The 16,443-nt window shown below is 38.6% G+C and overlaps 1 protein-coding gene across 4 annotated transcripts in view; it reads right to left on the reverse strand.

Moving 5' to 3' along the window:
• The window catches only part of RIC1 (RIC1 homolog, RAB6A GEF complex partner 1), a 148,798-nt gene that overhangs the window by 60,079 nt on the left and 72,276 nt on the right, over window positions 1–16,443 (reverse strand). For all 4 annotated transcript variants that reach the window (XR_013967725.1, XM_080819567.1, XM_080819568.1 and 1 more), the window contains exon 4: window positions 1,560–1,667. Coding sequence is in view for 3 of the 4 variants with exons in the window: in XM_080819567.1 (XP_080675693.1) it covers window positions 1,560–1,667 (108 nt within the window). In the remaining variant the exon portion in view is untranslated. The remainder of the gene's footprint in view (window positions 1–1,559; window positions 1,668–16,443) is intronic.

Raw genomic sequence — 16,443 nt, forward strand, 5'->3', positions numbered from 1 at the left:
TAATTCCTAGAAAGAGAAATGCTGGACAAGGACCATAAGCATATGCAACTTTGACAGACCTTGCCTAATCAATTTCCATACACACTGTATAAACTAACACTCCCACAACCAACGTATAAAGTTCTCCTCTTCCTGATCTCCCCAACAGTATGTTACCTAACTGTTCATATGTATAAGTCATTTATTTAATCCCTTAATGGAGATGTACTATGTAATGTATTAACTGGAATACAGAAAATGAAAACTGTTTATACTGCATCCATTTGTTCTACTGTCTTTCTCTCACCACAGGAAATCTTTATGTGTTGTGAAAACTGGCCTTTTGATATATTCACTGGAAGTTATTTCCTTGTTTTCAGTGTTTATGCTGTTTTTTTTGATACTTTTGAAACACACTTACAGTGTTTTTATCCCCCCAGTTTCTTTTTTTAACTTTTATATAATCTAATTTATCAATGTTCCTTTTCATAAGAAGTTATCTGCAGACATTTGGGAGGAAGATTTTAATGACTCCTAACAAAATGAATTTTGAATTAGAATACCTCTTTTGGCTAGTATTTATCACTTTTTTAAAAGCAAGTGTTATCAATAAAGATAAATACTGGCCATTTTGATGCACAGAAGGCTGGAATATCGCCATTATAATTTCATGATTATATATGACTGGAAACAAAAACAGCGAAAGGTTCTTGGAGGTTCAATGTTAACTCTGGATTTAGTTAAAAAGAATTGTTAAAAAAGAAAAGATATTGTAGTGAAAAACTAAGTTAAAAAATATACTTGTAGTAAGATCCACACATCATAGACAACTAAAATGTCAAATGCAAAGCAATTAAGGAAAAAAAGCCAAATTACACAACCACTTATTTTTTCTACCAATGGATACAAAATAATTTTTTGTATTTGGTATTTCTGGGCTTATCACAAAACCTTTATTCATACTGAGATCAGAAAGCTTAACTTTCAGGACACCTGGGTGGCTCAGTGGGTTAAAGCCTCTGCCTTCGTCTCAGGTCATGATCCCACTGTCCTGGGATTGAGGCCCGCATCGGGCTCTCTGCTCAACAGGGAGCCTGCTTCCCCCCCTCTCTCTGCCTGCCTCTCTGCCTACTTGTGCTCTCTCTCTCTCTGTCAAATAAATAAATAAAATCTTAAAAGAAAAAAAGAAAGCTTAACTTTCATCCAAGTATCCACATATTTCCCAAAATCTTTGAAGGTTTTGGAAACAAAGGCACTTTTTCTTTTCCTCAACTTATGAGATTTTTATCAGTATCATTTCAAGTAATATGCACTATGTTGTATCATTCAAACAATTTCAGATTTTACCAAAAACTATAAACTTCTGAATAAAATTATGGTTGGTATACTCAATTTATAGGCTTTATGAAATAACTGAAGTATAATAATGTATCATCTAAGGGTTAATCAAGAATTTAGAGCTAAAAAAAATTATCCTCAGTGGAAAAAAAATGAAATCAACTTTCCTATTGGTCATGTGATTAACCAACTTTATTATATATTGTCAACACAAAATGCTAAATTTAACCAAAGTACTATACCTCATGATGGGTGCTTGCAAATCCAGTATTTTCCTCATTTCTAAATTTAATGCTGGAGCACACTGTTCTTCCTTAAAATGGGGTGTCCCCTTCATTTGTGGACTTCCTCTAAAAAAATAAATAGCAAATATACCGTATTAAAGAGAAAGATATTGAATTCTCCACTTTGTGACTCATATATACCCAATCAGATAGAGTAAACATAAACAAACTTACAAATCAGGCATTATTAATCCTTTAGCTTCTCAAATGAAAAACAGACTTAAATTCCATTATAGCAGAGATATCAATTAGATAAATGAGTCTAACCAAGGTAATTTGTGTTGGGGAAGTAGGAGTAGAGGGAGAAGAGCAAAGAATCTTAGGAAACACACACACACAATAAAAGCAAATTCTTAGATAACCAAGAGACTTCTTCCCCCCGCCAAGAGACATTTTTAAGTGACTGATGGCTCTTTCTGAGGTGGACAACTACGGGAGGTATATACCCTCCTACCTAGGGCATGTCTTAAGTGATCCAAATCCTCTCCTCACCTTACCTTACAACCACCCCTCGGCCTTGATTCCCCTTATCCTTTGGGAATGTATCAGAGTTAAGGTCAATTCAGGCATGCAACAGGAAATACTTCACATAAACCTTGGTAATAAACAGCAAAATGGGTAAATCTGGTAGCTCCCTCATATCAAACGGCTAACCAAGAGTGGTTATTACATCAACGGCAACATTGCTGAGCTGCCACACTCAACCCCTCTGAAGGACTATTCAATAGTTTTGGAATCTATCTCCACGTGACATGGGACCATTCTTTCTCAACATCTGTGCTGGGGTTCAACAGCTGTCTCTTCCCTTATTATCACCTATCACTTACTCTTGGCAACAATGAATCAGACATTTCTCCCTTCCCAGTCACCTATACTATTAAAATTAAGTGTCAACAGTCTAACATGTTCAACAGTTTTTTTTTTTTTTTTGATACTTGTCTGCTTACTTTCTGGTTTTAGATTATTTTCCATATAGAAGTTTGAGGTGCTTTATCTTTTTTGCTACAGCCATGACCTGGAATATTTGATTCCCTCTGTATGCCCGAATGGCTAAACTGGTTAAAGTTAAACCGCACAGGTTCCTGTAAAATTAACGTGCTTGCTGTGAGAGCCGCCAAGGAGGATCCCGGGAGTTATTAGCTTACTGAACTCATATCTGGACTGCTAATCACACACACACACACACACACACACACTGTAATGAATTTCCCGAGACATTCTTCTTATACGTTGTTTTCAAGTTATTTCTCAAAGTAATGCATATACATAATTTAAACAAATAGTGCTAGAAAGCTTACGACAAAGGAAAAAACCAGAAGTCTTCTTCCGTTAGGACACAACCAGCTTCAGTACTCTTACCTATTATCTTCTTCTATTTACCCTCATGTTCTTCCACAGTACCTTCACACTGTTCTGGCATCATTATTTAGGTATTATCTACTAACTTCTCATCTCATTCTCCTTTTCCCCCCATCCACCTAACATAATCATACAAAAATTTTTTCACTATGATGGTTAAATAATTTTTACTTCAAGAAGTATTGAGTGATTAGGGGCACCTGGGTGGCTCAGTTAAGAGTGTGACTCTTGATTTCAGCTCAGGTCATGATCTCAGGGTCAGGAGATCAAGCCCCATGTTTGGCCCCGTGCTAGGTGTGGAGCCTGCTTGAGATTCTCTCTCCCCTTTTGCTCCACTCGTAATCTGTCTCTCTCTCCATAAATAAATAAATAAATAAATAAATAAATAAATAAAGGTATTCAGTGATTATATTTCTTTTCTTACATAACTTGTTAATTTTCCTCAAGTTTTACTGCATGCTTTCATTTGCTTGGTTTTCTTTAAACTTACACCGAAGTCCTCTCAGACTCCTTAAGAGCTCTGACAAAAACAATATATAACATTCTACATGGTCAAACCTGTCACATAACCTATTATTTCCTTTTTCCCCCCAGGCATCCCTCCTTGGTGCCCACTGTCCTACTAAGTGTAATGCACAGCTATCATCTCGATATTCTCTTTTGTCATTTCTTTACTTCTCTCCTATGAGCCCTTATTTTATTTTTTGCATTCCTCTTACTTGGGTCATGTATTATGGCTTCCTGGAAGGGTGTATGTGGTATAAATTTATAACTTTCAAGTCTGAAATGTCTTTATTTTGACACCTGAATGAGTATTTGGGTATAAAATTTTAGGCTGCACATCCCAACACAAAACAATGCTCATGCAATGCAATTTATTACATCAAAAGATTATTATAATCAAAATGTGCATTACAAGAAATAAAATATTATGCAGCCAAAAAAAAAAAAAAAAGGGAATGTGGAAGAACAATTTCAACTTCTTGGAATGATCTCCAGGATCTCTTGTGGAGTGAGAAAACTTAAGGTGCACAACACTGTATTTAATCTGCTGTATCTGGACGACAGCACAGGAAATACAAATGTTTAAGTGCATGTGCTCATATTTTAAAAATGAAAAGGATGGCCAAAACTAGAATGAAAATGGTTATCTCCAGAAGACAGAATACAGGGTAAATAATACTACATTTTTTAAAACTTTGGGACATGAAAATATTTCATGTAATAAACCAAATTAAAATTAAAATCAACAAAAAAACCCCAATCTCTAAAAACAGAAAAGAAACTTAATTGTATATCAAGCTAGCAGCACAAATAAGCAAACTTTATTCTGTACTGAGCAAACAGCATAAATAAGATTTCAAATAGTATTGTGTGCACTCTTGGTGGGAAATCTCCTAAGGATCCAAATCCTCAAAGAATCAAACTGTATTTAGTAATAATATTGTTACAATAATAGTGATATTATTTTTGGAATTACTATGTATACAATAGGATGAAGCAAATAAGAAATTATGTTTACATTATTAGGAACCAAGTTTATCAATAAAATATACAAATATAAAACTAGAGAACTAAAACTTTAACTTTTAAAATTTTTAAAAATTTCAAAGCTTTTAAAACCTTTGACTCTTAGCTTAATCTTTAATTTGCATTAAAGGTTTCAGTATTAACTCACAATAAAATTTTCTCTTTGTAAAATTTACTTTCTATCTCTGTATGCTAAAAAGCCCTAAAAGCAAATACAACCAAATAACAATTAGCATCAAGTCCTGGTCTTCAAAATACCATTTTGCACGGAAAGAAACCAAAGCTCTTTGGAGGGCTGACTTACTCCGAGACAGGGGCAAGATATTAGTTAAGATGAGCCTTGGGTCAGACAGCAAGGATGTCATTTAAATACCACCATTTTTTGCTCCACATCACTCGGCATCAGGGAAATACAAATCAAAACCACAATGAGATACCACCTCACACCAGTCAGAATGGCTAAAATTAACAAGTCAAGAAATGATAGATGCTGGCGAGGATGCGGAGAGAGGGGAACCCTCCTACACTGCTGGTGGGAATGCAAGCTGGTGCAACCACTCTGGAAAACAGTGTGGAGGTTCCTCAAAAAACTGAAAATAGAGCTACCCTACGACCCAGCAATTGCACTCCTGGGTATATATCCTAAAGATACAAACGTGGTGCTCCGAAGGGGCACGTGTACCCGAATGTTTATAGCAGCAATGTCCACAATAGCCAAACTGTGGAAAGAGCCTAGATGTCCATCAACAGATGAATGGATAAAGAAGATGTGGTATATATACACAATGGAATACTATGCAGCCATCAAAAGACATGAAATCTTGCCATTTGTGACGACGTGGATGGAACTAGAGGGTATCATGCTTAGCGAAATAAGTCAATCGGAGAAAGACAACTATCATATGATCTCTTTGATATGAGGAAGTGGAGATGCAAGGCGGGGGGGTTGGGGGGAGGTAGGAAAAGAAAAAATGGAAAGATGGGATTGGGAGGGAGACAAACCATAAAAGACTCAATCTCAAGAAGCAGACTGAGGGTTGCGGAGGGGAGGGGGGACGGGAGAGGGTGGTGGGGAAATGGACATTGGGGAGGGTATGGGCTATGATGAGTGCTGTGAAATGTGTAAACCTGACGATTCACAGACCTGTACCCCTGGGGATAAAAATACATTATATGTTTATTAAAATAAAAAAATTTAATAAAAAAAATACCACCATTTTTATGGGCTCCCCCACAAGCTAAAGATGTGACAATCTGATTTGAAAGAATGACTGCAATTGATAAGAACTCAAAAATGTAAAAACTCCTGCAGTTATAGCAATACTAAAAGCACTCATTAGCTGGTGACCTCTGGAAGTTCTGAGAACACAACTCATTACTGTAAGAAAAGGTAAAGAAGCATCTCTTCTGTTTTTCCTAAATGGACTACATTTCAGGGTAAACATCAAACAGATAATGAAAGAAAGTTCTTTTTTACATAATGACAGCTACGGAATACAGAAGGAATGGTAGAATTTTAAAAAATCACAATTTTGTTATCCCCATCAAAACAACAAATCCAGGGAATTAATAAAATGAATAAATCCACATAAAACCATTATGTAAGACGCAGAAACTTAAGACATATTCACCAAATGCAAGAGATTCTGGTCTGAAGAAACCAATTCCTAAAAAGACAGCCTTGTGTTAAAATAAAGAAAACACAAAGTATTTGATGATATTAATAAATTATTAATTTTGTTAGATATAATAAGATTGTAGCTTTATTTCTTTAAAATGTCTACTTGTTACTGATAAATCTATTTAGGGCTGAAATGATATGGTATCTGAAATTTGCTTCAAAATACCAAAAGCATACAAGCATTGGGAGAGACAGATATTGGTAACTTCTGATTGTGGGAGATGGATTTAGGGTTTACCATTGTACTCCTCTCTCTAGTGTATGCTTGACAAATTCCTTAACAAAGGCTCAACCCAATGTATTTCTTTCAGCATTTTAAAGGCTTTCCACCAATGTCTTTTAGACTTTTAATGTGTGGCTTGGAGTTTGAGGACATTCTTATTCACAGACTATTTTTGATGTTTTTCCTACCTGGAAGATTTTAGGACTGATCTTTGATTTCTAGAGAGTTCTAAAATTTCAGAACATACTTTTTTATAAGCATGTGAACTTATCAGTGTTTGCATGGAGCACCTACAAGCTGGTCTTTAGTTTGGGTCTGGGAAATTTACGTGTTGTTTACTTAACATACTAATTTTCCACTTCTCTCATCTCTTACTGGAACTCCTGCTAGGTTAGATATTGGACCTCAAATTAACCTAATTCTCCCCTTTTTTCTCTCTTACTGGTGGAGTTCCTCAACTATTTCTCCCAAAGCTTCACTGAATGTGAAATTTCTTCTTTTGTCCTTTCCTTCCGGGAACTTTCTAACCTGCCTTCCCTTTCTTTGCACAGCACCATGTTTCTTCTTTTAATTAAACACCTGTCTGAGGCTGCAAATTACCATTTTCTCAAAGTGGCTTTGTTCCTGCATTGCCTGCTTCCTTTGAGCTTCCTTTTTTCTGTTTTGTGTCCCTTTTTTACGCTGGAAGCTTTCCTAAGATGACGAACAATCAATCCCTGGCTGTTCGTTCATGTTGAACAGGTTAACAAGAAAGAGCCAATTTTAAAGCTCTGTGTTCAGGCTGGGCTTGTCAACTAGTAGTGGCCAGCTGGTATTTTTCTTGAGGTCTTCAAATATCAGAGCCTGTTGGGTCAATTTTCTGGACTGATTTAATTGCCCCAGAAAGGATTCCTCAATCCTGCCTGGGATATTTAAGCATGGAAGCTGGCAAGTCTGGAACCAAGCAGGGAAAGAAAGCTTGACATCTTACTGTTCAGTATGACAACTTTCATCTAACCCCCACCTTTAGCTTAGCATCTCTCCTTGCCCTGTGTCTGGAATCCCTCTGGCTTAATTAGACAATATGTTTTCTGTCACCTGTGATGCAGAAACATAAAACTCCTTATTTTTTATTCAGTTTTTTAAACCAATCCCATTTATGGCCCCTGACTCACATTTATGTTCTACAGTACTACTGCATTTAATTCCTGAGTCTCTCCATGGTTTTGCAGATCAAACGAACTGCTTTTCTTTTTCTTCATTCTTGTATTGTTCAAATTGAAGTACAGGTGATACACAATGTTAACATTATTTTCAGGTGTACAAAACAGTGATTTGGTAAGTATATACATTATGCTGTGTTCACGCCAAGTGTAGTTACCATCTGTCACTGTACAGTGCTATCGCAATGCCAATGACGATATTCTTGATGCTGTGCCCTTTATCCCTATGGCTTATTCCTTCCATAACTGGAAGCCTGTATCTCCCACTTTCCTTCAATCCATTTAGCCCCCCACCCCCAGTTCCCCCATCCCTTGGTAACCATTAGTTTATTCTCTTTATTTATAAAGCTTGCTTTTTATCAGCATCATGTAAGTAACCCTAGGTTCTTTGGTTTGATATTCTTCCAATTTTTAGCCCAAGGGTTAAAGATGCTTCTAACTTTCATTAAAGAAGGAAACAGTATTTCAACTTTTTATTCTGTTGGTTATTTTCAAAAGGAAGGATGAAAAAACCTTATCATGACCTTCAAACTGGAAGCCCTCTATTTTCCTTTATATAAATACTCTCCCTTATTATAGAGCTAAAGTATGCTTAAACAAATTAAAGCAAATCCTGACTCCACAATGACTCCCTTATAAAATTAGAGATAAATTTCAGATGGAAGTTTCCATGTCGTCTTCCAAATATAATAAAATTTAGTAAAGTGTTAAGAATTACATCAATTAAAAATCAAATTTCTGATAGAAATTATCATTACTTATAGTTCAACAATAATTTGAGAGTAGAGCATCAGACTTCTGGAAGGGAATCATGGAAGCTGAGACTGGAACAATAAAACCAGGTTATAAAAAGCCCTGACTGTCAGGAAATACAACAATAAGCTGAGCATTTACTAAGTATGGTTTACAAAATGTTCTGCACACACTATCTCAACTGAATATTTATAATCCTTTGAGACAGGCATGAGTTTCCCCCCTTTTTCCAGAAAAGAAACTAAAGCTTAGACATATTAAGAATTTTGTTCATGGTCACAGTTAGTAAGTGAAGGAATTGACATGTGAACCTGTGGCTTCCACTCCAGATCCTAGGCCACTGAAAACTACTAGAGAGTCAAGGATACTAATAATAACTTCATCTGCAGAAAGAAATAGATGGCGGATGGAGTGGGGAGAGGGAGGAGCATCTGTAGATTAACAGGAGACTGTCAATAAGAGTACATGAGGGAGGCCTAGGATTGGACAGTGGCAGTAGAAATGTGTTTTCAGACTTTATCCAAGTCATTTTTGAAAGGAGATAATAAAAGCTCATGAGAATTATAGTTCCTGCTTAGTAATAGAGGCTTGTGAGAGACAGGTACAATCACACTGTACACATATCTGGCTGTCATTCAAACTACTGACAAATAATATATTCTTCACTCCTGGGTGGAGAGAACTGTGCTTTTCTGCCCACTTAAAATTGTTTGGTCATGTGATTGACTTTGACCTATAAATCACAAAGGGGAATTACTTGCTCCACTTCTGGGCAGACGCTTTACCAAAACTGGTACACAATGCTGTTTTATCCTCTATAACAGGGACATGGTCTATGTCGATCATATAGTATACTACATCAAATAACTAATAGTTAAGACTATGGTCCAGTAAAACTCAACAAATTAATAGTTCTTGATTACTGTTTGTGTGTGATTTTTATTAACGATGTCATCTGAGGAAAAGAAAGAAAAAGAATGAAGAAAAATGAGCACAGTTTAAGAGACCTGTGGGACACTACAATCTAGACCAACAAAGATGTAATGTCAGTCCCAAACACAAGGCAAAAGAAAGGAGCAGGAAGAATATCTAAACAAATAATGGTTGAAAAACAAACGAACAAAACAAACAAAAAAAAACCCCGCAAAGATAAAAATCTAACCATCCAGTAAGTTCAGAAAACTCCAAGTAGAATTTAAAAATCCTACTTGGTTCTCCTGCCCTACATGGTCATCTGGAGAGTGGCTTCTATCAGAGAATTTTTTTTTTTAAAGAAGTACTTGAGGGGCGCCTGGGTGGTTCAGTGGGTTAAAGCCTCTGCCTTCAGCTCAGGTCATGATCCCAGGGTCCTGGGATTGAGGCCCACATTGGGCTCTCTGCTCAGCAGGGAGCCTGCTTCCCCCTCTCTCTGTCTGCCTCTCTGCCTACCTGTGATCTCTCTGTCAAATAAATAAATAAAATCTTAAAAAAAAAAGTACTTGAAACAGTGCCGTGTATGGTGCGAGGCACTATTTTTTTTTTTAATGATTTTATTTATTTATTTGAGACAGAGAGAGAGAGCAAGATCAGGGAGAGGGACAGAGAGAAGCAGACTCCCCAGTGGGCAGGGAGTCCAATGTGGGGCTCGATCCCAGGACACTGGGATCATGACCTGAGCAAAAGGCAGATGCTTAACCGACTGAGCCACCCAGGCACTCTGAAACAGAGAGAATCTTGAACGCAGCAAGAAAAGTGAGTCATACACAACAAGAGATCCTCAGTAAGAGCAGAAGCCAGTTTCTCATCAAAAACCAAGAAATACAGAGGCAATGGGATGACATACCTCAACCAAAAATTCTATACCCAGAAAAATTATCCTTCAAAACGAAGGAGAAATTAATATATTTTTCGTGAATTATGTTTCCCAGTTTTCATTCTAATGAATGCAAGGCATTCAGGTCAACAGGTGGCCTCAAAGGGCAATAAAAAATGAAATGCTTCCATCGGGTAGGTCAACTAATCAAACTTCCCACAGCCTTGAGGAGGAAGCAGCTTCCCATGAAACTGACAAAAATCAAAACTCAAACTACCGTACTTAGAAATTTGTCACAAAAATTACAGAGAAGTCTTAAAAGAAAAAAATGCCTTTGATTTATGTCAAATATGTTTTGGAGGGCTAAATAAGGTGATAATAAAAACTGTCACTACACAATGAAACTCAACGGGCACTTATTTCAACAAACTCTATTACACAGGAGATTTCAAATACTTTCAATGCCAGCCAAAGAAAATAACAGTGTGGTACACAACCTCATGGGTTTGGGAAATGGAGGGGATGGACAGGAACTTTAAGAGTACAGCTAATTGGGACGCCTGGGTGGCTCAGTTGGTTAAGTGGCTGCCTTCGGCTCAGGTCATGATCCCAGCAACCTGGGATCAAGTCCCGCATCGGGCTCCTTGCTCGGCAGGGAGCCTGCTTCGCCCTCTGCCTCTGCCTGCCACTCTGTCTGCCTGTGCTCTCTCTCTCTCTCTTTCTCTAATAAATAAATAAAATCTTAAAAAAAAAAAAAAAAAGAGTACAGCTAATTATACAGTGTTTCCCCTATCAACGTAACTACCTAAGTCTGATCTTTCCTTCCAAGGATAGCTCAAATCCTAAGTACAAAACTTCCCCTCACAAACTAGCACTTTCCCTTAATGCTATTATCACTTTGGGGGACATTCATTCATTTGGCATTTGCTGCTGTATATCACCATTATCTCTTAATAGTTCTCTCTTCACTCGCACCTTACATCTCTCTAGCACCCTGTACAAATAATAATAGGAGGCATACGACAAGTGTTTGATAATGACAATCAAGAGGAATCTCATTTCAGATTTTCAAATCCTTTTCCCCCTCATTTTATTGAGGTATAACTGACATAGATCTGTGTAAGTTTAAGATACAAAACATAATCATATCCTATAACTTTGTGATGAGAACTTCTAAGATCTGCTCCCTTAGCAACTCAGCTTTTTGAATCTCAGAAAGAATCTGGAATGTGCTACACTTAATCTAGTAAATTCTGGCAATCCTAGATGAATTCTGGGACCAAGAAGCTTTGGTTCTGCAATCATAGTTATGGAAAGGCTCAACAAGATTTCTTTCCTCACACTCCTACCTCATGTGTTACCATTTGTAGTCAACACAACTCTTTACTAGAATATCAATAATCAAAGTATTTCTGGATGAAATAAAATAATGGTATGTAGATGTGGTAAAACACATTCCAATAAAAGAAACAAAACTGTTCGAGTTGATTTATGGGCAGGTGTCCACTTTATTTATTATAGTAATAGAGGAACTAGTACGAAGGTAGCCCTCCAGGAACAATAAAGAAAATTGGAGAAAATAGAGACAACAACTATACTGAGACACTGGATAATAGGAAACACAAGACTGTGGGAAAAAAAAAAAAACCAAAAAAACAAAAGTAACTTCTCTAATAGAAGCCACTCTCCAGATGACCACGTAGGGCAGGAGAACCCAAACACAACATGACAGTCTTCTTATGTTCAGGGAAGCAGAAGCAGCCATTTATGGAAGAGTACCAGCAGCAGAAGATCCAGAAAAAGGCTCCCCTCAAGTCTTTGTGAATACTAAGCTGTGTAAATATATGGTGAGACCCCACACTGCCTGCCAATGAATAACCGCCAGCGTTTTCAGCTGCAAAGCTCATGCAGGGTTGGGAGACACTCCAGTTCTGACCAGCCAGAGACCAAAGACCTTGTTTAAGGACTAGGACATTCCATGGACAGCTCAGAAAGGCTCAGCTAACCTAGAGTAAAGGCTGAAGTCACCTTAAAAACATACAAACAAGCCTCAAAAGAATCAAGGAGATCTACAACTTAACTGCCATTCAAAATAATCTCAACATTGCCTAAAGAAAAGAAAGAAAACTCAGACACTCGATAATGTCACACAGTTTACATCAACCAATCTAAAATCATCAGGCATGTGATATGACCCAGCAATTCTACTCCAAGGTTTTTATTTACCCAAGAGATACAAAGCTTACTGTCCAGCAAACTGGGACTGGAACCCAAAAAGGCAGATAAGGTTCAAAATTTCACTTTTCATTGTTTCTCTGTTTCATAAGAACATAGTCTTGGATTACCAGTATAAACTTTTTTTAAGTGCTATGAGATTGTATATGAGGAATCAGTTATTTCCTGGGTACAAGGGAGAGTAAGGGAGTTGAGAGAAAAGCTTTATATGTAAGATGTTTGACTTTAGCTTCTCAACTACCTAAAAGTGCTCTGTTATGTAAACCACACAGTTGGGGAGGCACACCAAGTAAACAAATAGCAAATGAACACAGCCATTACACAGGAATTGTGCTTTCAGTGTGCTAAAGGTAGGGGAAAATTGGGTTTTAAACGCCAGACCAGAGTTTGGCTTTCGTTTTGTGGTAACAGGACAGCAACAAACATTAATTTTTTTTTAATTTTTAATTTTTTATTAACATATAATGCATTATTAGCCCCTGGGGTACAGGTGTGTGAATCGCTAGGTTTACATACTTCACAGCACTCAGCATAGCACCTATCTTCCCCAATGTCCATAACCCAACCACCCTCTCCCTACCCTCCTCCCCCCAGTTTGTTTTGTGAGATTAAGAGTATCTTATGGTTGCAACAAACATTTATAAGGGATTAATATCCCAAACATGTAGAGAATTCTTAAAACTCCACAAAAACAAAAACCAAACAGCCTCATTAAGGACTCCAACAAAGAGAAAATACTCAGTATCACTAAACATTAGGGAACTACAAATCAAAACTAAAAACAAAAACTTAGAAAGAAAGTGTTGGCAAGGATGTGTAGGAATTAGAATCCTTGTGCTCTGTTGGGAATATGAAGAGACAACACAGAAAAATATTACAGCAGTTCCTCAAAAAATGAAAAATAGAATTACTATATAACACAGAAATTCTACTCTGGGGTATAAACCCAAATAAGCTGAAATCCGGGTCTCAAAGACATGTGAACACACCTGTTCATAGCAGCGTTATTCACAACAGATAAAATATGGAAGGAACCCAAATGTCCATCCACAGAGGAATAAGTAAGCACAATGTACTGCAGACATACTTCAGAGACAGTGTGGCTTCAGTTCCAGACCCCCATAACAAGCAAATTTTGCAAAAATCAACTCAGATGAATTTGGTCTTCCAGCACATATACAAGTTATATTTACATCATTCTGTTGATTTTTCGGTATGCAAGAGCATTATGTTTAAAAATATAACGTACGTACCTTAATTAAAAAATACCTCATTGCTAACAAAACGCTATCATCTGAGCTTTCTGCAACTCAAAATCTTTTTGCCGGTGATGGCTGCTGACTGAACAGGGTGGCGGTTGCTGAAGGTCAGGGCGGCTGCGGCCACTTCTTAAAACAACAATGAAGTTTGGTGCATCGACTGACTCTTCCCTTCATGAAACTTGCTGGGCAGCCCGCAGTGCTGTCTCATAGCTTTTACCCACAAAACTTTCAAAACTGTGGGGTCAAACAAATCTCCCAAACCCACCTGCTGCTCTATCCACTAAGCTGATGCGATATTCTAAACCCTTTGTTGTCATTTCAACAGTCTTCGCAGCACCTCCACCGGGGCGTAGATCCCACCTCCACAAACCACTTTCTCTGCTCATTCGTCAGCAGCAACTCTTCACCCATTCAAGCTGTATCCGGAGTCTGCAGCGGGTCCGTCCCATCCTCAGGCTCCACTTCTGATTCTGGCTCTCTCGCTCTCTCCACCACTCCCGCAGTGACCTCCTCCTCTGAAATCCCGAACCCCTCAAAGTCATCCATGAAGACTGGAATCTACTTCTTCCAAATTCCTAGTAACGCTGATATGTTGGTCGCTCCCCATGAATCATGGATGCTCTCCAGAGCATCTAGGACGGTGAATCTTTCCCAGAAGGTTTTCAATTGACCTTGCCCAGGTCCATCCGAGGAATCCCTACATACAGCAGGTAGAGCCCTGCGAAACGTACTTCTTAAGGAAGGAGACTTGAGTAAGAAATAAAACAAAGAAAAACAGAGACAAAGACTCTCAAATACAGAGAACCAACTGGTGGTTGCCAGAGGGGCAGGCAGAGGTGGTTGCCAGAAGGGGAGGGGGGACGGGGGAGCGATCCAGGGAATCAAGAGCACACTTATCCTGATGGGCGCCGAGTAACCACTGCTGAATCATTATACTGCACCCCTGCACACCTGAAACTAGTATAACACTCTGTTATACTCCAATAAAAATAAACATAATTAATTAAAAAAACTTAAAAAGACTCATTTCCAGTTGAAATGACCCCTTGATCCATGGGCTGCAGAACGGATGCTGTGTTAGCAGACATGAAAACAACGTAAATCTCGCTGTCCGACTCCAGCAGAACTCTGGGGCGATCAGGTGCACAGTCGGTGAGTGATGATAATGTGAAAGGAATCTTTTTTCTTTTTTTCCTTAGCGGGTCTCAACAAATGGGCTTAAAACATGCAGTACACCATGCTGTGAACAGATGTCCTGTCGTCTAGGTTCTGCTGTTCCATTCACAGAGCACAGGCAGAGGAGACTTGCCGTGATTCCTAAGGGCCCTAGGATTGGAGAAATGATAAATCAGCACCTGCTGTACGTTAAAAGTCACCCATCGCGCTGGCCCCGACCAGACGATCAGCCTGTCCGTGGAAGCTCTGAAGGCCGCACTGACTCCTCCTGTCTAGCCAGGGAAGTCCTCGATGGCACCTTCTTCCCGTGGGAGGCTCTTGCATCCACCCTGAAAATCTGTTGGTCAGGGCAGCCGCCTTCGGGAACGATCTCCATCTTCCGGATCTTCTGGATCTCCTGGTCACTCGCTGCAGCTCCTACGGCAGCGCGTGCTGCTTCACCTTGCGCTTTCGAGCCACGGACGCGGCCTCCTTCCTTAAACCTCAAGCACGGATCTCTGCTCGTTTCAGGCTTCGCTCCTGCCGCTTCCTCCCCTCTCTCTGCCTGCACAGAACCGGAGAGAGTCAGGGCCTTCCGCTTTGGCTGAGGAGAATGTCGTGGCTGGCTGGACCTCTTATCCACTAAACGTTCTCTGTATCAGCAATAAAGCGGTGTCACTTTCCTATCATTCGTGTGTTCACGGAGGTAGCACTTTTAATTTCCTTCAGGAGCTTTTCCTTCGATTCACAACTTGGCTAACTGGCATCAGAGGCCTCCGCTTTCAACATGCCTTCCTCACTAAGCTTTCTCGTGTCTAGCCTTTGGTTGATAGTGAGAGGCATGCAGCTTCTCCTTCCAGTTGAACACTTACAGGCCACTGTAGGGTTATTAACTGACCTGATTTCAATATTGCTGTGTCTTAGGGAATAAAGAGGTCAGGGAGAAAGACAGGGAAATGGCTGGTCAGCGGAGCAGACAGAACACACACCGCACTTATCACTTGAATTCACCATCTTTTATGAGCACAGTCCATGGTACCTCAAAACAATTACATTAGTAACATCAAAGGTCACTCATCACACATCACCATAACAAACAATAATAATTAAAAAGCTTGAAATATTGCTAATTACCAACATGTGAAGAGACATGAAATGTACAAATGCTACTGAAAAGAGGATACTAATTGATGTGTTCAACACAGGGTGCACAAACCCATAATCTGTACAAACACAGTATCTATGAAGTGCCACAGGTGCCTATATACACATATAACAGAATAGTATTCAGCCTTAAGAAGTAGGAAATTCTGAAATAATGCTACGACACAGATGAACCTTGAGGACATTATACTGAATGATATAAGCCAGACGAGTTAAGCACTGTATGATTCCACTTAGATGAAGCATAACTGTATACTTAGAAAATGGCTGGGATGGTAAATGTTAAGTGTGTTTTACCACAATCAAAAAAATGGAAATAAAAAAGTTTACTCATAGGATCTTTCGAAAACATTATCATTCCAGAAAGTACCGATGCATGTTGTTAGTGTTTTTACATTATTAGAGACAGATGTTAAACTGATTTAGAATAAAGTTAGTACAGACCTTTAAAAAGCATATCTGAGACAAGAATCCGCATTACCAAGT

This window comes from Martes martes (assembly GCF_963455335.1).
Source record: "Martes martes genome assembly, chromosome: 12".
NCBI lineage: Eukaryota > Metazoa > Chordata > Mammalia > Carnivora > Mustelidae > Martes > Martes martes.